General features: G+C 44.9%; 3 protein-coding genes across 3 annotated transcripts; 1 reads left to right on the top strand and 2 right to left on the bottom strand.

Moving 5' to 3' along the window:
* Positions 1-11,488: 11,488 nt before the first annotated feature.
* On the bottom strand, positions 11,489-13,012 carry LOC137783992 (alpha-2B adrenergic receptor-like). Its single transcript, XM_068574382.1, has one exon. The coding sequence runs from the start codon at positions 13,010-13,012 to the stop codon at positions 11,489-11,491; it is 1,524 nt and encodes a 507-aa protein (XP_068430483.1).
* Positions 13,013-15,132: 2,120 nt separating this feature from the next.
* LOC137783889 (astacin-like metalloendopeptidase) lies at positions 15,133-16,958 on the bottom strand. The gene is made up of 9 exons (XM_068574231.1): positions 16,907-16,958; positions 16,665-16,691; positions 16,503-16,577; positions 16,372-16,421; positions 16,125-16,194; positions 15,947-16,061; positions 15,685-15,857; positions 15,362-15,443; positions 15,133-15,288 (listed from the first exon to the last, which is right to left on the bottom strand). Exons 1-9 carry the CDS (start codon positions 16,956-16,958, stop codon positions 15,153-15,155), a joined length of 780 nt encoding a protein of 259 aa, XP_068430332.1. The 3' UTR covers positions 15,133-15,152.
* A 266-nt stretch (positions 16,959-17,224) lies between these two features.
* zcchc9 (zinc finger, CCHC domain containing 9) lies at positions 17,225-19,915 on the top strand. Its single transcript, XM_068574399.1, has 6 exons — positions 17,225-17,327; positions 17,827-18,263; positions 18,397-18,547; positions 18,643-18,735; positions 18,826-18,894; positions 19,247-19,915. The coding sequence occupies exons 2-6, from the start codon at positions 17,844-17,846 to the stop codon at positions 19,357-19,359; spliced, it is 846 nt and encodes a 281-aa protein (XP_068430500.1). The 5' UTR covers positions 17,225-17,327; positions 17,827-17,843; the 3' UTR covers positions 19,360-19,915.
* Positions 19,916-20,672: the final 757 nt, after the last annotated feature.

Raw genomic sequence — 20,672 nt, 5'->3', positions numbered from 1 at the left:
GCAGTTTTGTCTGAATATGAAAGAAAGATATCCATTTCTGAGACGAGTGTGTGTGTGTGTGTGTGTGTGTGTGTGTGTGTGTGTGTGTGTGTGTGTGTGTTTGTGTGTGTGTGTGTGTGTGTGTGTGTGTGTGTGCGTGTGTGTGTGTGTGTGTGCATATGTGCGTGCCTGTGTGTGTGTGTGTGTGTGTGTATGTGTGTGCATGAAGCAGGCTGTCTTTCCAAATACAGAAAACTGAATTATGTTTCTAAAAATGAGAGGGAATGTGATTGCGTCCTATTTATTTATTTCTGTAACTTTGCCATCGATGCGTCGTGATGAAGGACATCAGTTAGACACACGAGAATGATAAAGGAAGGAGGAAAGGAAAAAGGAAAGGACACTCAGCAATTCACCTGTACCGCTTCTGTGCTCAGATTTATTGAAGAATTGAAGAAATGGGAAAAAGAGGAAATAAAAGGTGAATAATAGATTTTAAGGACTTTTTCTTTTGACAGATTGAATTATTAAACTAAATTGATTTCCATACTTCTTCACTCTTACACATTTCTTTCTCCAATCAATTATCAATATACATTTTTAAGATTTACTTTTTTATATCCAGATCAACATTTTGTAATATTTCTTATTTTAAACACACACACACACACACACACACACACACACACACACACACACACACACACACATATATATATATATATATATATATATATATATATATATATATATATATATATATATATATATATATATATATATATATATATATATGATGTTTACGTGATGTAAAAAGGACATTTAGAGGAGAAGGAAAGCCACGGAAAGGATCTTTAACTGCAAGAGCAAAATGGAGGCCATCTTTCTCGATTAAAAATGAATGCAGGGGCGGGGCTAATGATAAGCCAATCAGCGGCAGTGGGCGGGACTAAACGTCGAGGACTATTAAAAACAAGCAATAGTTCTCTGATTTCGGAGGTGTTGAATGTCAGAGCCGCAGCTGCTTTGGGGGTCACATGATGAGGGCGGTCTCATGTGATAAGGAGGTACAATCAGCGATCAAGACGATCACATTGCATCTCTAATGTCTGTGATGTCGCCCAATCAACTCTCCGATCTGATTTAATCCCATCAGTGCTCCCAGGATATCTGGGGCTCCTAATAAACAACGGAAATGTAAATAACTTGACCAAATGGACACCTGGCGCCGAGCCGCTATCATCCTCACAAATCTTCCTTTGTAACTGAGTTATTTGTGCATTGTCTCCGTCATGTAGGGCCAGCTGGGAAACCGAACCGCCGCTCATCTCCGCCCGGAGCAAGGAGGTTAATCTCCTTCGCCAACCAGCGGCGCAGAGCGAAGCCCCTCTTACCCCACCGCGTGACTCACGATGTCTGACTAAACTCTGTTTGAGAGAAACAATGGCGCACGCCGCCCCCTTGGTCTCAGCGGGCTGATGTTGGGCTCGGCGGCTCGAGAGCCCGCGGAGACAACAGAGTCCCTCTTCATTCCCACGTGGAGCGCTCGGTGGAGGTTGCGTAAGCTCGTGGCTCACGACGTGACTCTGAGTGGGCCGAGAGAGATGTGCAGCTTCCACAGGAAGAGGGGAAGTGTTTGTCTGTTATAAAGGTGAGTTTAAAAAAGAAATATCGTCTCTATGCTTGGACGTATTTATGATTTACATACTGTGTTAAAACTGTTGTGTAACTCCTCACCGGGTCCAGGTTCTACACCTGAGGGTCTGAGGAGGGTCTTCAAGCTGCAGCCTCTCTCCTGACTACCAGGGGGCGACTCCTCTGGTTGTATAGAAGTCTATGTGCGTTATCTCCCCCGCCTCAAGAGATGAACATGATTAAAGAGTCCGGCATCACATTCAGAAAGAGAAGTGGCGATGACCTCCAGAGCATTGCCAAAAAAACTACCAATGAAGAAGAAAGTCGACTCAGGGAAACTCACTTAAGTATTCACCTGAGGTACTTGTACTTTATTTGAGTATTCACCTGAGGTACATGTACTTCACTTGAGTATTCACATGAGTTACTTGTACTTCACTTGAGTATTCACCTGATGTACTTGTACTTCACTTGAGTATTCACCTGATGTACTTGTACTTCATTTGAGTATTCACCTGATATACTTGTACTTCATTTGAGTATTCACCTGAGGTACATCTACTTCACTTGAGTATTTCCATATTCTGCTCCCATCTCCTTCATTTTTATTGGAAAAAGGTCATGAATATATTGTAGTATATTGATGATAACTCTTCTCGCTGACAGGAAGATGAACCTGAGGACACGACACATTAAAATATGGAATTTAAAAAAAATCTCAAATAAAACCAGGAACGGGTAAAAGACGTTAATTGATGAAAGTATTATATTTGTAATGGCTGCGTAGGCGTCCACCAGCTGCAGGAATGCATATTAATATTGAACAGATCTTATTAAGTCAGGCTGCAACATCTCTTTGTCTTCTTGTCAGCCATCTCTGCTCACAGCTCTTTTATGAGCTCAGGATAATGAAAGAGTCCCATAATGAGGATTTAAAGTATTGAAATGTTCTGCTGGAGCGTCTGAGTGTTTCTGCTGCTGAGCAGGACCCAAACGGAGGGAGAGGTGGAGACAGCCAGGACACGCAGACCACCCTGAATACAAGAGGATGAGGACATGCAGTATTCAGAGGGTTCAGCGCCCGCAGTCGCTCTGCAGGGAATAGTGAACAACACCGCTGGGAATAGTCACCTTCACTATTGCTTCAGATGTTGTTTTTATTTTAACACAAAGTACTTTGTTGCCTAACACAACGATAACCACACGGTGTTCTGCTGATATGAAACTAAAAATGCATTCAGGAAAGTCAACATTCCACATATACATAGTTAACATACATACATATATAGGATATACATATTTGTTTTCTTTTTTTTTTTTCATGAACAGGTACTAGAAGAAACATTTGTATTTTATCAGGGAATAACATAAACAGTGTGTTCAGTATTAAGGGTCCCTGTGAGGGACAAACCAGTCCTTTCTTAAAGATGTATGTTAAAAACCAGCAATTAATTAACTTTATACAAAAGCAATACATGCTTTTCATGTTTTCAAGGTCAGTCCAGTCCGGGTTGAACAAGTGCACTGAACATCTCCTGAGCTTCCTCGTTGGTCTTTCCTTTGTTTTTTTTCCCGTTTTTCTGAATGACACTAGGTTTGTCTGTTGCCTCAGAGACGTCATGAATAAATGGAACAGGTGTCATGTTTGTGTTCTGGGAAAAGAAAAAGGAGCAGATTTCTAGACTGTAAGATGTAGACGACCGATGCTGGTTTCATGACCCTCAAATGGAGCTGCTGCAGAACACAATGGAGGAAGCAAAGAAAAGCAAAAGTAACACATCAAACGTGTCTCCACCTGTGGTGCAAGTGAGACCTCCTCCTCCTCCTCCTTCTTCGTCTTCTTCTTCTTCTTGTCGTCGCCCAGGGCTGAACTTCCCTCGAGCTTCTCTTATTAAAAGTGAATAATAAGTGAATCATAATAAGTGAATTATAATAAGTGAATGTCATTAATTGACCAGAATATGTTCTGTGTTCATGTGCAGATGTTTAGTCGTCATTGCTGTAAACGGCAATTAAACGGTTCAGCTGTCCGTCTTCATTTCTTTATTTCTTTATTATTTCACGTGAAGCCGGCAGCAGCGACCAGTGATCAGCCTCACAATGTGGAGCTGCCCCTCTGCAGGCCCTGCTGCCTCCTTGCTGCCGCCCCGCAGTCGCCCCGCGGTCGCTCTGAAAAACTCAGAAATATCATCTTACACAATCATTAAAGATTACAAATGGAGCATGTGTTGTTTTGTGTCTCCCACGATTTTCTCTTCTTCATTTCTTCACACGACCACGAGGAGAAGTGAATGAAACCAGGAACGCAGGATCTGTTCCCTTTGAGCGGATTAACACCAACCATGAAACCCGGCAGAGGAGAGGCAGCAGATTAACCGACAGGGAGGGAACTGGAAGCTGAGGGCATCGAGGGGGGAGCGGTGCATCGGTGACTCAGAGGCCGTGATGAGAGGATAACTCACAGGGAGAGAAGTGGAACGTCAGGAGGAGAAACAGGACACTGGATCCGGTGCTCAGTGGTTCTCCAGGTCAGCAGTTTGCGTAACAAATGAGTGAATCTCACCATCCTTCATGCCTTCTTCTTTCGTACAGTACAGGACTAGTCGGAGGCTCGTCCAGTCTCTCGACCTTTGACCTTTAGCTCGTATGGCGTCTCCTGTGTGTGTCTCTGCAGCTGACTGGAGTCTGATTCCTCGTGTGCAACGGTTCCTATGACTTCTTAAAGAAAGTCATTTTTTAAAAGCGTTTTTCCAGTAACGCGCGTGTCTGCTCTTATCAAAATAAATAAACAGGAACAACTACCTGAGGTAATATTCTATCTGACATACGTCCTATTCATATGAACTGTTTATTGAGATAAACATCACGATATAAATTGTGTTTTCTGACACATGGTTTTATTTTTAGGTTTAGAAAAGATCGACTAAGAAGATACAAAGATTTAGATAAATGTCTCTTCAAATCGTCTGAAGAGATTCATCTGGACAGCGGCCGCTTCTTTTCCTTCGTTCCTTCTTCTGTGCATGAATTCACACAAACAGAAGAAACAACATAAAGTGTGAAAACGGTCTCTTGTGTTGGCTTTCATGATTTAATCTACAGTTCACACTTTACGAAGGATGATGCCAAAAAAGTCCTCCTCACAGACCGACTGGTGAAGTGTGAGTGTGTTAAAGTTGTGAAGTGATTATCTGCTCCAATACCACACACATAAACTACATTTTAATATTATAAGCTTTGCACGTAATTATTGAGCCAAACAACCTTCAATGTACCTTAATGTTGTTCTATGAACATCAGAAACACATCAACATGGGATGAAGCTGATGAAGGGGATGAAGCTGATGAAGGTAATGAAGCTGATGAAGCTGATGAAGATTTGGCAGCAGTGTGACGACTGAAACGGTGATGCGGGCTGTTTTATGCTTCCTGTTTCATGCCTCCTGCTTCCTGTTTCCTGCTTCATGTTTACTACTTCTTGTTCCTGTGTGATGGCTGGATGTCTCCTGATCTATTTAGAGAATACTTTTCCTGAGTGAAGAGGTTTGATTGTGTTCCAGATACATCTTAAATAACGACGCCTTCAAATCCTCACGAGATATTGATAGCGTGTCGGTTTCTTTCGGGCAGCGTGACAGAAAACGTTGAAGCAGTGGCGATGTTTTCTCCGCTCAGATAAATCCAGCTCACTTCATCCCTCCCGCCTCCGGGCCAGATGGCTGCAGGCGGCGAGGACAAACCGCTCCAGTTGCAAAACTGTGAAACATCCAGAAAAGCCTCCAGAGAAAAGTGTAAGCGGAGCGTGACGCCGCGAACCCCCGAGAGGCGCAACGTCAGCAGGACGCGTCGCACAAACACGGCAGAACGCACGCGACCCCGAGCCCCCGACAGCAGCCGCTCACGCAAATGTTCACATCCCCAGATCAATGACGCTGAACGGCCCTCCAGCCTCAAACACTCACCTCCTGGTTCAGCTAAATATATTCTCTAGAGGCTTTTGTTAACTCTCCAAATCAGTTATGTAACTGCTGGAAGTCCAACGCGACCGAAGAGATGAGTGAATTGAACTCATGACGATGGAGATGTGTGTTTCAGAGTGGTGACGTAACATAGAGCAACAACCGAATCGCTTTCCATCCCCTCAGAGGCAACTTATATAGAGACAAAGTAAGAGACATGGGACAGCTGGTGTCCATGTTCGTGTTGGGACACGAACACGTGACAGCTGCTGTCCATGTTTGTTTTGGGACAAGAACACCTGGCGGTTGGCGTCCATGTTTGTTTTGGACAAGAACACGTGATGGTTGGCGTCCATATTTGTTTTGGGACAAGAACATGTGACAGCTAGCATCCATGTTTGTTTAGGACAAGAACACGTGACGCTTAGCGTCACAAACACTAAGCTTCTTCTGAGGACTCTTCCCATCATACATCCTTCCTCCTTTTAAAACTTCACTACAGATTAAGAAAAAAACATGTTTTAACAGGGATATCTTTATTAATTAAAAAATTCACAAGTTTAGCTTTAAATAAAATATGTAAATGAATAAAAAATTGCCACATATAGGAATGGTGTGTATGTATGTATGTATTATGTATGTGTGTGTGTGTTTGTGTGTGTGTGTGTGTGTGTGTGTGTGTGTGTCTTCCTCCACTCTTATGCAATTACTCTCTGTAGGGATCGGGTCTGACATTTAACCGTGTCACAACAGACCCCCGAGCACGGCTACTTTCTAACAGGATAACACCCTTATTTGTTATTGAATTAACACACACACACAGTCACACACAAACACACACACACGCACACAGACACTCGAGTTGAGCGTGAGTTCACACGTTGCAGCAGAAACATAAAGAACTATTTGAATAAAGTACTTTGTTCTTAAGTGGTATAAATCCTTTATATTATTATGCATTTGCAGTATAATTAATATACACACAGTTTACATTACTAGTTACTTGACTAAAAGTAGTACTACAGAAATAAGAATATAATATACTGAGAGGCATTGTTTGTTGTTGTTCTTTGTGTGAAAGACACTTCTCTGTTGTCAGCGTTTGTTGCCAGCAGCACAAATCTTTCCCCAGCTCAGAGCATCATAGCAGCCGTGTATTATTCATGTTTCGCTCCATGACTGCTGGTTGGGTTGGTAAATCACAGTCAGCCTCCACCCCGTTGGCCCCGCCCCCCCCCCCCCCACTGGCGCGCGTCACTCATCTTGAGGAGCCGTCTGCAGCTTGAGCCGCGGCCCGAGGTCGAGGAAACCGCCATTAAAACACCACAGGCAACAAGAGGGCACAGACATCCAGATGGAGAGAGGAGCATAAGAAAAGGTCAACGCTTCTCACGACGGAGACGCTCACTTTGAGAAATTTTTAGAAAGTCAGGGAGCAGAATTCATGCACTGACATGAAGGCTGCATTCTCTCTCTCCTGACCACCAGGGGGCGTTTCTTCTGGTTGTATAGAAGTCTATGCTTCATGTGTTAAAGAGACATTCTCTCACCAGGGGACGACTCCTGTGGTTGTATAGAAGTCTATATAAATGACTCTACCTCTCTCTTCATGTATTGCCTCAGTAAACATTGTAAACATGAGTTTGTGTCTCAATCGCTAGTTTCAAGTCCGATGTGTTCCCTGTTTTATTTTGAGGTTCCATGCCTCCGGTTCACTTCACTTCCTGGCTCTGTACGTTTCCACCCGTTGTGATTCTCTTTTTGCCTCCTGATTTAAACAAATGAGATACAAAAGGTGTTAATCGGAGCCAGGCTAGCTGTTCCCTTCTGCTTCCAGTCTTCATGCCAAGCTACGCTAACAACGTCCTGACGTCAGCTCTGTCTCTGAAGTGAAACTGGAAACCCCTCTTCTGTTTGCCCTGCCTTTTTTATTTTAATTTTAACACGTTAACATTTATTCTAGCATTTTGTCTCAATGTATTTGTGTTTTTGTTTTACATTGTTTCGGCTCTTTAACGTCCTTTTTGAATGAGTTTCTTTTGCATTTTTAATGCTCTGTTGTTGAGCTTTTTCTTGGTTCTCTTGTAATGCAACAAGACTTCCTGTTTTTCTTTCTGTTAACATTTAATGTAAATCTTATTATTTATGAAACACAAACAGTCCAACATGCACAACAACAGCAAGTGAAGCTAAGCTAATGCGCGCTCACCGCTCACTGGTTCGCGCGAGCGACCGCTTCAGACCTTTTAAATAAAGGCCGGCTCTTTTTCACCGAGAGGCATCAATATGTAATCCGGCTGAATTATTCACGTCAGCGCTTTGCCCCAGAGTCACGAGGTGGAGCGAGGAGTCACAACCGCACGCAACACCAAGGTGGCGACCGCACGCGGCGCGAAGCTTCACGCTGGAAACCTCAGCTTGTGTTCGTTATCTGCAGAAACAATAAACGCGCTTCATTACAACAGAAATGGTGGAGTAAATGTAAATATTCAAGAGTTAAATAGAAGTAAACACATTGTTTTATTCTGCTTCCATATAAAAACATCTTTATGGAAAGAAAACATTTATTTTATTACTTTGTCTTTTTGTGTCTGTATATTTCTTCTTAATCAACCAAAAGTTTAAAAAATAATCTTTTTAAACCACCAAACGCTTTCAGACTGTGATTATATGTATATTTTATATATATTATATGTATATTTCTTCCCATATTTGTGTGTATATATACATATACAGTATATATATATATATATATATATATATACATATATATATATATATATGTATACATGTATATATATATATGTATACATGTATATATATTTTTTCTTTTTAATATATAAATAAATATATATTTTAACGGAAAGAGAGAGAGAGAGAAAGAGAGAGAGAGAGAAAGAGAGAGAGAGAGAGAGAGAGAGAGAGAGAGAGAGAGAGAGAGAGAGAGTCCTTGTGGTTCCAGCTGAGCGGTGATGTCATCTGAGTCACAGAGACGTCATCTGAGTCACGGCGATGTCATCTGAGTCACGGTGATGTCATCCGAGTCACGGTGATGTCATCTGAGTCACGGCTGAACGCGCCGCAGACGAACAGCGTCGGTCTTAATAAACTGTCGTAAAAAAGGCATTAAAAATCCAATAGCTCGATTCCTCTGAGCCGTGAAACTGACATAAATATGAAGGAAGGAACGTAATGTTCTGCTGCTTCTTAAAGATTTCTCCGCATGAGATCATCAGAGGGACTTTACGATGTCGGAACTCGAGCGTCAAGTTCAAGTTTTATGAAGAGGAAAGTTTTTTAATCTCACAAACGGTGAATTCAATAAATATTCTGTCTGTAATAAGTCCTCATCACGGGCAGCATTGTCCTGATTACACATGATGACAGCGCTGGAGGGATTTAACATCTTTAATGAGGAACACTAGCGTCTTCACTGCAGATGCAAACAGCTCCTTCCGCTGTGTGGCTTCACATTAAACAGAGCGAGCTCATTGGTTCATTATCACCGTTCATTTTGCAGATAGGACTCGTGGCGGTGGGTTTTTGGAGTGCATGTGATGCGCTACGCTGCTGACAGGAGGACGGATACAACCGTTGGTCCAAGTGTTTCAGGGCCAAAGGTCAGCGCAGCGGATGGAGATAAATCTCCTGGCAGGAAGCAGCGGCGCTAACCGTCTGCTTCAGTTACTCGTTGCTCTGTAAGCAGTCCACGCTCTGCAGGACGTCACCGTCTGTACCTTCATTCAAACCCTTAAAAGTAGGAGCTTCCAAATGAAGAGCATGGAACTGGTACACACAGCGGCAGAGACTGAAAGATACGAGGACTTTGTCCTCAACTTAAAGTCCTCCAGCCATCTTGTTTCTTTTGAAACGGTGAATCAAAGTGAACATATTTTTAGGAGGTGGAGGAACGACGAAGAGAACGAGAACAAGGTTTACTGCATGAACATCGTGCTGCTTTCAGGATAACGGTTACTTCATCGCATGAAAACATGTTAAAAATTAAAATAACAGCTTTTAACTGACTCCCAGACGCAATGCATTGTTGGACGCTTCAGTATGTGCAGTAAGCATATGTTTCATTCTTGCAGGTTTTCGCTAATGTGGTAAAACATCTGGGTATTTTGCAAGAAAATGCACAAAATTTGAGGTGAAGACTGATGTGTATGTCAGGATGCGACCTTGGTCTGGTTTTAAAGATCTTTAGCCAAAAAAACAAACATGCAGTTTAGTTTCAGTTTTTCAGACTTTAACAGCAGAAGTTCTGAACAGACGTCCAACACGGTCCTCTTACAAGTGTGCACAGAACCAAGTGTGCACAGAACCAGACGCTTCGGTCATCAACCACGTTTTAGCTTTTAAAAAGAGAAAAGAAGTGCATCTCTGAAAAAAAACATGAAGCTGCAAACTCCCATCTCTTACAAACACAGACACACACAGACACAAAGACACACACACACACGCGCACACACACACACACACACACACACACACACACACACACACACAGTGAGGAGGAGGAGCGTCTTCATCAGGATTCTGCTCGAGGTCGGGGTCAGAGTGGAGTTCAGATGAAGTCTGAATTGCTTTGGCAGCAAAAGTGCTGAAAAGAATCTGAAGCTCACCGTGTTGCTATTGGTAATAAATAGTACTACTAAATAAAACAGACGTTGAAGAAGTATTCAGACCCTCTACTAAAGTCCTGCAGTAAAAGTATTGATTGATCAGTAAAATGTTTCATAATACCTCTTTTATATTCTATTGTCGGGTTTATTCTACATCAATGCATCATATCTTAGAGATACCTCGTATCTCTAAAAGATATTTTACAAAATAGTAAAGAGTTTATTATGTGAAGGAGGTTTTAATCAACACATAAAGGAAACACTTCTTCCTTCAGTCAACGTTTTACATCTGGGGACGTAGCTGGTAGATGTAGTGGAGTAAAAAGTACTTGAGTAAATGAAGTACCTTTTTTCATGAAATAAAAACATGAGCGGTGGAGAAGAGATGAAAGATGAAAGCGGGGGGGGAGGAGCCAGCAGCGGTTGAAGCCGCTGGCAGTGGCCTTCGTGAGATGTTCCCACAGGGAGGTGCAACATCCAGCGGTTCAGACACTCAGGAATAAAAGCTCCAAGTTTCATCTTCACATGCAGGAAGAACCGGAAAAGAGGAAGCTTGTGTTGTTCCCTGATCTCGTGTTTCTTGAGTGCCTTTTTTTTATTTATTTTTTTTAATCTCCAATTAAAGGACACTTAGTGATATTTATTTATTCTCTTCCAGTAAAACCCTGAGGCAGCCCTCCTCTGCTCGCTCGCTCGCACACACACACACACACACACACACACACACACACACACACACACACACACACACACACACACACACACACACACACACACACACTTTGTACGTTAAATTACTGAAGACAGACCCTGTACCCTCTTGACTTCCGTTTCAATACGTAATCAAATCATTTGTCTTCAGAGTCATTGAGTATTCAATTACGCTGTATTCTGAAATAACATTAAAGATAATTGATTCATCCACTTGACCGCGGCTTTGTGTCAGCTGAGTGTTCGGACAAAGTGTTTATATTCAATGCTGAAGAAGGTCGATCCCGGTCAAATCCACATGGAAAAGACTTTAATACGTCCAGATAAACCATCTTTCTGTGCAGCTCAATCACAGCTTTCCTTCCTAGCAGAAGGTCCCCAATAGGGTTAGAAGAAGGTCCGCTCAAAGAAGGTCCCTTTAAAGAAAGTCCCCTAGAAGGTATCCTAGATGAAACTCTCCTTGAAGAAGGTCCCTTTGAAGAAAGTCCAATTGAAGAAGGTCCCCAAGAAGACGATTACGTAGAAGAAGGTCCCCTAGTAGAAGGTCCCCTAAAAGAAGGTCTCTTAGCAGAAGGTCCTCTAGAAGAAGGTCCCCTTTGTGTCTTTGCACAGTATCCTCTTGAAGGCCTTCCTGAAGTCATTGTTGAAAATGGTGTAAATAACTGGGTTGAGGCAGGAGTTGCAGTATCCGATCCAGAAGAAGAACTTAAACAAGGGGTTGGGGATGCTGCAGGTCTCGGGACACACCGCCTGAAGAGAGTAAGAGAAGAAGAATGGGAACCAGCAGATCACAAACCCGCCCATCACCACTGCAAGCACGAAGGTGAACCTCTTCTCCCTGTTCGCCATGGCCTTGCGGCGGGACGCGGGCGTCCCCTGGATGTTCGGCGCCTCCTCGGGTTCCAGCTTGGTGCCGGACGACGTGGCCACGGTGTTCTTGTTTCTGCGGGCCAGGTTCAGCATCTGACCGCCGAACCCTTTGTGTTGGGACGATCCCAACGTTCGCACGTTGGCCGTGTTCGTCTCGTCTTTAGCTTCCTCGCCCAGTTCAGAGCCGGAGCTGGAAGAGTTGTTGCGGAGCGCCTTCCCATTTGTGTCGGGATGCGGCCGAGGCTCTTTGTGGGAAACAGCTGAGGGGATTTGGGGGATTTGGGGGATTGGCGGGGAGGAGGCGGAAGGTTGGACCGACTCAGCAGGGCAGGGCTGAGCGTCCCGGCTCCCGGGAGGGTTTTGAAGTGACATCGGGGACATTTTGTTTGGAGCTTCTTCTCGTTGGCCGGCCACCGCTTCTCCTTGATCCCCATTCTGCTGCGACCGCACAGAAAACTTGGTCGGAGGCTTGTTGGTTCCCGCGTTGGCTTCGCCTCCTTCAGCCTCCTCTTGCTTCCGTCCGGGCGGGCGGCGCGTGTGCTGCTTGGCGATCTGATAAATCTTCACGTACACCAGAATCATGATCACGCAGGGGGCGAAGAAGGACCCGATGGTGGAGTACAGGATGTACCAGCGCTCGCTGTTCAACTCACACGCCTCCTCGCCGCCTTCGCTCTTGTCCAGCGTGAGGAGAGGCGGGAACGAGATGACTGCGGAGATCAGCCAGACCACGACGATGGCTGCCTTGATGCGCGTGGGCGTTCGCCTCGCGCCGTAGGATACGGGCCGGGAGATGGACAGGTAGCGGTCCAGTGCGATGGCGCACAGGTGCACAATGGAGGAGGTGCAGAAGAGGACGTCCAGCGCCAGGTAGATCTCGCACCAGACGGAGCTGAAGGCCCAGTAGCCCTGCAGCTCGTTGGCCAACGAGAACGGGATGACGAGCGTGGCCACCAGAATGTCCGCCGCTGCCAGCGACACCAGGAAGAGGTTCTGGGGCCCCTTCAGGGACCGGGACGTCAGCACGGCGATGATGACGAGGACGTTCCCGACAATGGTGAAGACCATCATGAAGGTGATGGCGAAGGCGAAGGCTGCGGTGGCCTGCGGGGAGTACGGCGCTGGCCGGCCGCCGCTTCGGTTGCAGGGTCGCGCGCCGGAGACGAGGCTGAGGTTCCTGTTGGGGAGACCGGCAAGCTCCGACAGGCAAGGGTCGTGGTGAGCAGCTGCCATAGCGACGGTTAACGCAAAGCCATCTGACCTGGGAGGGGCGGGGGGAGAGAGGGAGGGACAGAGAGAGAGAGACACAGAGAGACAGAGAGATTTGTAACGATCATAAAACTCGCATATCGGATATATCAGATAACGCAATAAAAAATAGATTAAATATGAACTTTTAGATGTCTGATCGTGTTTTTTTGGCTGCTGATATTAATTATTGATCATTAATGATCAATAATTAACAGATGCAGACGCATCTGGAGATGCATCTGTTTGATTACAGCGTGGTTTTTTCATGTTTTTTTCATTTTTGCCGTCAGATTTTGGGGTTTTGTCTCCTCAGAGCAACATTTGTATATATATACATATATATATATATATATATATATATATATATATATATATATATATATATATATATATATACACATATATATATATAAATGTATGTTTATTAAAAAAATATACAAATATATATTAAAATACAAACAGTATATATGCTTTTCATATTGTATTCCTCAGAATATAATATTTCATAATATTCGATAAAGCATTGATCAAAATAAAGATTTTCAGTCAAGTCTTTTTTCAGATAATTAAAGACATAAATCAGAAGTCTGCAGTAAACAAGAGCTGGACATTAAATCCTTTGCAGTAAATAAAGACATTTAATTAGTGAGATAACCTCAGAACAAACAGACTTACTGGAATAAAAGCTCTCTGCGTGGAAAACAAATGGAAGTTAATTCTTGCAGGAATCTGCAGGAAAGGAACCCGGGGGAGGCGCGCTGCGGCCGGCGGGACCAGCCTGGGTCCGCCGCTGAGGTCCCGGAGGAAAGAGCCGTGAACCCGCAGATGAGTCCGCTGCAGAGCGCTCCTCTTCGGGTGTGAGCTCAGCGCGCCTCGCTGAGGGAGAGGAGGAGGAACTGACGCGCACGCTGCCGGAGACATGTGTACGCGCCTTTTGCATGTGTCCGCGCAGCTTCTTGTGCAGCATCTCAGAGGCAGAAGCTCAGAGACGTTTCCTCTCGTTTCATGTTTTAACGGCTTCAGTCTGCTTGTGCTCACGCTGCAACTTCTTGATGTTCATCCTGATTTTATGATCCACAGCTTGTTAAATTCATTCATCTGGAACACAAAAGGGAACTTGCTTTTCTCCTCAAGTTTACAGAAAACTGATTTAAAAGTTACTTCATACACGTCAATGTTATGAGCTTTAACATTCAGTTTAGTGTTGCGGCTTTGAGTCAGTTTCAATTTAAATTGGTCAAAGAAAAGTGAACGCCATGGTAAATATTTACAATTAAGATATTAAATACACTAAATAGATGGCCTCTGTTGTGGAACCAGAGGCATTCAAGGTCCTGGAGGAAAGTTTAGGCATTTTGTCTCAGCGAATCTGAAACTACAGGTCACGAAATGTGCAGTAAACTAGAAAGATTTAACTTACTTGAAACTAACTTTACAGATATACTTTTAAGTGATATTTTATGACTTTCATACGAGGACAAACATGCTACAGACGTGTTCTATCAACCATATACGGAAATAAACCCAATTCAGTAACAAACTGCTATATGAACCCCTTCACTGGACTTGAGTGTTTTCTGTACATTATACTTTTTGAATTTCACGTTGAGTCACATGACCACGAGGCCGTTTGCTGCACTTCGGGTTCAACACCTTCAAAAGAATACTCACAAAACTCAGAGTTCAAGTGAAACTGAATGTTTGACGCACAAATAAAGACAAACCCAGTTTTATATAGATTTTCAAAACTTTATAAAACACGAGCATTAACAAACTAGTTCTGATGGTTTCATTAATAATGTGACCAGTCCGCCCCGTCGCTGGAAACGTTCTGCCCTCTAGTGGCGGCGCTCAGCTGTGGCGCCGCTGATGAAGATGAGGCCTCCAGCATCTGCTCTTCCTCAGTGCGGTTCTGCCCTCTAGTGGCAGCGATTGGCTGCGTCACCAATGAAGACGAGTTAGCCGGCGTCACCGATGAAGACGAGTTAGCCGGCGACATCAGCAAGAGGTTCTTCACGTCTTGGGCCACGTGCCCCACCACGCTGCCCCCTCGCCCGCTGCCAGAGGAATCTGAGAGAAGGTAAATAAGGTTATATGTACTAATACCTGCCAGAAATCACAACTACACAGAAGTACCGCAGTGGTAGAGAAGGGCGACCCGCCGCATGTCCGTCGCCGTCAGCCGGACCCGCTGGCCCATATCCGCCGCAGCCACGCTGGCCACGATAGTCGGTTGGCCGTTGGCTGAAAAGAAGTTGCTGACACAAAACAGAAAAGATCAAAGTCACGTGATCCAGTCGCCCTCAGAGGAGAGCAGCGGCGGCGCGTTACCTTCCGTAGTGCAGGATGGACGATATGTCGTAGCTGAGGTCAAAGGTCGTGCCGGCGATCTGCTCAAAGTTTCTCTCCTTCCCTGAAACACAGCATTATCACTCTGGAGGAATGTTTCATCTGTGTTCACCCGCAGGAGCTACACTCAGGAGGAGCCACACCTGAATGCTACTCTGCGGAGCTACAACCCAAATCCCGTACTGTCGCACAAACTACAGCTTGTAAAGTACTTCCTGTTTCTCTTCAGTTGACGAGTCCCATTAGACTGAATACACGATCAAAACGCAGTACAAGTACACGAGTATCAGCAGCAGTTACTTTACCCGGCAGTATGTTCTCTGTGAGGACCTTGATGTAGGGCCCGCGGTCCGTCCTTGTGTGCTCGTGGTGGAAGCCCACCGCGTGCAGGATCTCGTGCACAATGTTACCCATAACGCAAGTGGGGCCGATGAACAGAGACTGCCCACCGCCGACAAAGCCGACGAATGAGGCGCAGCTGAGAAGGTTTCAGTCGTTAAAAGTGCATTCATATTAACATGAATATTTATATTAACGTGTATGTACACAACAGTAAACAATACGCACCCCTCGCTTGTCTGGAAGTGCAGGTAGTCGGCCTCGTCGGTCCTCTTGGGGAAGGTCAGGCAGGTGTGCTTAGACAACATTGCCAAGGCAGCCAGGACGTCTCCTCTCCGTGCGGCTAAACAACAATAACATGAGCACAAACACTCAGGAGCATGACATGAAGACGGAGGCTGCTCACCTAAATTTGGATCGATCATGTACGGGATCACATGAGTCGGCCAAGCCACACCCACTGCATTACGGTCGCTCTGTGGAGGCAAACAATCATTAAAAACAAACATGACAAATGCACACGTGAACGCACAGCTCTGCAGCGTCGAGGCTGTGGGGCAGCAGCTCCTCAGAGTCTGCAGCACTGTGTTGATGTGAAGTCATGGAACCAGAACATTACAGCTTTGTTTATTATGCTGGGTACTTGAACTCACCAGCTGCAGCAGGTCTCCCTCCATCACTGCGTGGTCCTGAGACAGCAGCTCTGTGTGGAATGAGAGCAATAAAAAAACTTTATTATATTATTTTATCAGCTAGATACAAAAAACAGACGTGGAAGCACAACCTTCTACAGTTTCCGGGTCAAAGTCATGGTACTTCGGCTCATCCATGACCTCCATGACCTCATCCTGTGGCGACTCTGCAGGAACAACACACTTTACACACAAAGAAACACACTCACACAGCACATTGATGCAGCTCCTCTCTGGTCGATTAGACAACGTACCAGCTGCTCGGAGCGGACTGCAGGCGCCTGAAAGGAAACAGACCATAAGGAGAGGTTCTCCAGAAGGAGAAGAGGAGAAGTTCTCCAGGCGAGAAGAGGAAGAAGTTCTTCAGAAGAGAAGAAGAGGTTCCTCCAGAAGGGGAAGAGGTTCCTCCAGAAGAGAAGAGGAAGAAGTTCTTCAGAAGAGGAGGTTCTCCAGTAGAGAAGATGTTCTCCAAAACAGAACCAGCAGGAGGTCTCACCAAGGCGCGAGGCTTCCAGCAACAACAATGCAGGGAGCACGAGCTGCAGCATGACGTCAGAGGGTCGGACAGCGTGGTGCAATCAAGGACTCTTGTCTCCTTTAGTAGCAGCAGCTGAGCCTCATTACGCAGCTGCTGCTGATCGGGATGACGTCACTGTTCACTTCACAGCTGAAGTCACTTCAAGAGATTGTTGTTCAGTAGTTTTATACACACGAGACAAGTGTTATGAAGGGTTAAATATAATAACGTATAATATTTACCTATCTGTCTTATCCATCTCTCTATCTATCGTCAGTTCACGTTAACCACAGCAGGACCGCTGTGGAGCTTTTCTGGTGGTTTCCGATCCGCCAATGAAGACAAAGAAGAAGAAGCACTTCCGGTCTGGATACAAACACATGGGCTGAAACCTCTCGACGTAACGTTGTTTTAATCTTATAACGAGCTTTAAATAAAGGACGCGTTCTGCCGGAACGTTTCACCTCCTCCACTTTGTTGTAATAACTCATTAAAGCTAAAAGTGACTTTTCTCTGAAACACGTAACTACATCAGTGTGTTGTTGTTAGCTTACATGCTAGCTTAACATGCTAATAACAACGTCAACAAAGTTATTGCTTGTTTTTGGCTTAACATAGTTTCTATTAACGAAGTCAGAGATCAAACAGCTAGCGACGAAAATGATTTAATGTAGACAGTTAATTACATACAAGGATGTGTTTAAGTACATACATTAGTGAGTAAAGTAGTCCGAAGTAAAAGTATGGATCACTGAACGTTTTGTTGCACATTAACTCCTTTTATAGCCGGGTTATTGTATGAGATTATCACGTGATGTGACGTCATATTTTCAACTGCTTGATGAAATTGAAAATAATCTAAAAAATGTTTTTGGTTTGTTTTGTTTTTCGGTCTTCAGCTTGCTACGGTTTAGTCATGACGCGATGGGCGAGAGCCAATAACATCCACAAGCACAAGCCAGCAGAGGCCACGCCATGGACGCAGCTGAGGGGGGGAGGAGGAGCAGGAGGAGCAGGAGGAGCAGGTGGAGCAGGAGGAGCAGGAGCACGTCCAGGGCCCCCAGGCAGCCCCAACCAGGGCCTCCAGAGGGATCGCCATAGAGGGACCCGGCCCGGAGGATCAGCTGTGAAGAAACCCAACCGTCCGAAGAAAGACTACGTGAGCGAAGATGTCAACGGTTTTCTGGAGTTCCTGCAGCAAAGTGGTCGCCCTCTGCCTCGGGGAAGCGGAGGAGGAGGAGGGGAGCTCCGGGAGGAGCTGGAGACGGCGCTGAAGAAGGACCGAAGACGAGAGGACAGAAGAGTGAAGAGGCAAGACGATAAGAAGAGCAACATGGTGAGTGTGTCACGACGGAAGACGTTGTTTAAGCTTTAAACACTCACTGGCGTCCTACTTTTCTTCTTCTTTTTGTGAAATTTATTGTTTTAATTCAGGCTCCTTGTCTCCTCATCTCCTTCCTTTCCTGCAGCTGTGTTTTAACTGCAGGAAGCCCGGCCACGGCTTGGCCGATTGTCCCGAGGCCGACCGCGACGAGGAGATGGGCCGAGGCATCTGCTACCGCTGCGGCTCAACCGAGCATGAGATCCAGAAGTGTCGAGCAAAAGTGGACCCGGCTCTGGGTGAGGACACGGGGGGCACCCTAGGAAGAGGGGAGGGGCACCCGGGTGAGACGACCGCTCCATTGCTTGCTCTCTAACGCTCCTCTGTGTCGCAGGAGAACACCCGTACGCTAAGTGCTTCATCTGCAGTAAGACCGGACATCTGTCTAGAGGCTGCCCGGATAATCCCAAAGGCCTCTACGCTCAAGGTTCAGACGCAGATATTCCCCATGAATATACATACATACATTTATTTATATATCTTCCAGCAGTTTAAATGTCCGTCTGTGTCCTTGCAGGAGGCGCCTGTCGTGTTTGTGGCTCAGTGGAACATTTCCAGAAGGATTGTCCTGAACATCAGGCTGCAAGTGAGTCTTCCTCTTCAAATGCAACATACATGATATAACACATGCTATTGTGTGTACATTTATATGATACTCATAGTACCCGGCTTATTAAGCTTTAGTTTCTAAGCTGTAAACACAAACAGCTGATTGGTTGATTCATCTCACCCAAAACTTTATTATTTACATTTCTTCACGACGCCAAAAGATTTCCACCAGTGAATTAAATTGTGAATGTCAACGATGTCGTCATCAGATGTGTCAATGACGGTGGTTGATAGTTTTATTAAGCCGTGTAGCAGAGATGTGTTTTATATTGAAACACTTCCCTCTCGTCCCTCTTCCTCTTCGTCCCTCTTCCTTTCTGTCCCTTCAGCAAACTCGGTGACGGTTCCTTGGTTGTCCAACAACATGAGCGCTGACCACGAGGACGTCTTCCTCCCGGTGAAAACTCCCAAACCCAAAGCAGCCAAAGTGGTGATGTTCTGAAGCAGCGGCTTCTGTCTCCGGACTCGAGCATGCGGACTGAACACCGCTGTACGTGAAAGACATTTATACGTTCGGACTTCATTTGTGGATTCAGGAGACTTTTTATGACGTTTATTGTTCTGTATGGTGTTCTTTCTCCAGACCATTAACTCTCAAACTTCTAGAACGTCTCTCATATTTGACATAATCTGCATGGAATTTCAATAATCTCTGTAAAAAATAAAAAAACCTGAATAATAAATGGATGTAATATTAAATAAAACTGTTATTTTCAGACAAACCTAAAAAACCTTACAAAAAGCGTTTTGTAGAATCATTCCACAGATGACAAGTCTGCATGTGCAGCTGTAATGTTGCGCCTCTGCCACTCGGGGGCAGCACCGTGGCTTCAGAAAGTGATGAAGATGAGTTGTTTTTAACTTATTTTTTCCTTTTTTAAAGAAACGTCAGTAAACAAAAGGAGGAAAAAAGGGGAGGGATCTTTATCTCATAGAGATGAGGAGGAGGAGGAAGGTGTAGATTCATACAATCAAAACAAAATGCACATTTTCATATAAATAAATAACAAAATATTCAAACAAAAGCTTGACTTTAATGCTAAATTTGTCATATTTCTTTCTCTCATTCCTCAGTTTCTCGTGTGTGTGTGTGTGTGTGTGTGTGTGTGTGTGTGTGTTGCATTCTCTCTCCTGACCACCAGGGTGCGACTCCTCTGGTTGTATAGAAGTCTATACTTGATGTGTTAAAGCTGCATTCTCTCTCCTGACCACCAGGGGGCTGACACCAGATACTCCTTGTCAGTCCATATATGGTGACTTCCTGTTTATCGCCCCCTGATGGCCGTCAAAAGAACTTGAAGCTGTGGTTCTTGTACTCGTGTTTTTACTGAATTCAGCATCTTGTTTGTGTTTCAGTTTGAGTCAAACTCCAAAACTCATCAGAATGATTTACAGAAGAAACACATTAAGGAGCCTCTTCTTCTTGTGTAAATATAAATGTAGGCTGTGGGGGGCGTTGGCCTCCTGGAGGTTGACCCCTCCCCCTGGTCTCTCTCATGGAGGAAGACTGCAGCCAGACAGCTGCTGATTGCACAACTTACCCCGAAGCTTCATCCACAGGAGTGTGTGTGTGTGTGTGTGTGTGTGTGTGTGTGTGTGTGTGCGCATCTCGTAACAAAGCACAGAGGCTTCATTCTTCAGTCTCTGGTTCCACTTTAAGCTCTGAATCTGTTGTCTTTGTGTTTATTGCTCAACATCCCCACGGTCTGACGTGCCTCTACCATCGTATGCGTTGTGACGGGTTGTGATGAGATC

Source organism: Clinocottus analis, unplaced genomic scaffold, assembly GCF_023055335.1.
Source record: "Clinocottus analis isolate CAN_PGR_092001 unplaced genomic scaffold, fCliAna1.0.p SCAF_13, whole genome shotgun sequence".
NCBI lineage: Eukaryota > Metazoa > Chordata > Actinopteri > Perciformes > Cottidae > Clinocottus > Clinocottus analis.
Note: the sequence above shows the minus strand (reverse complement) of the source record. Positions and strands in the feature narration are given on the sequence as shown.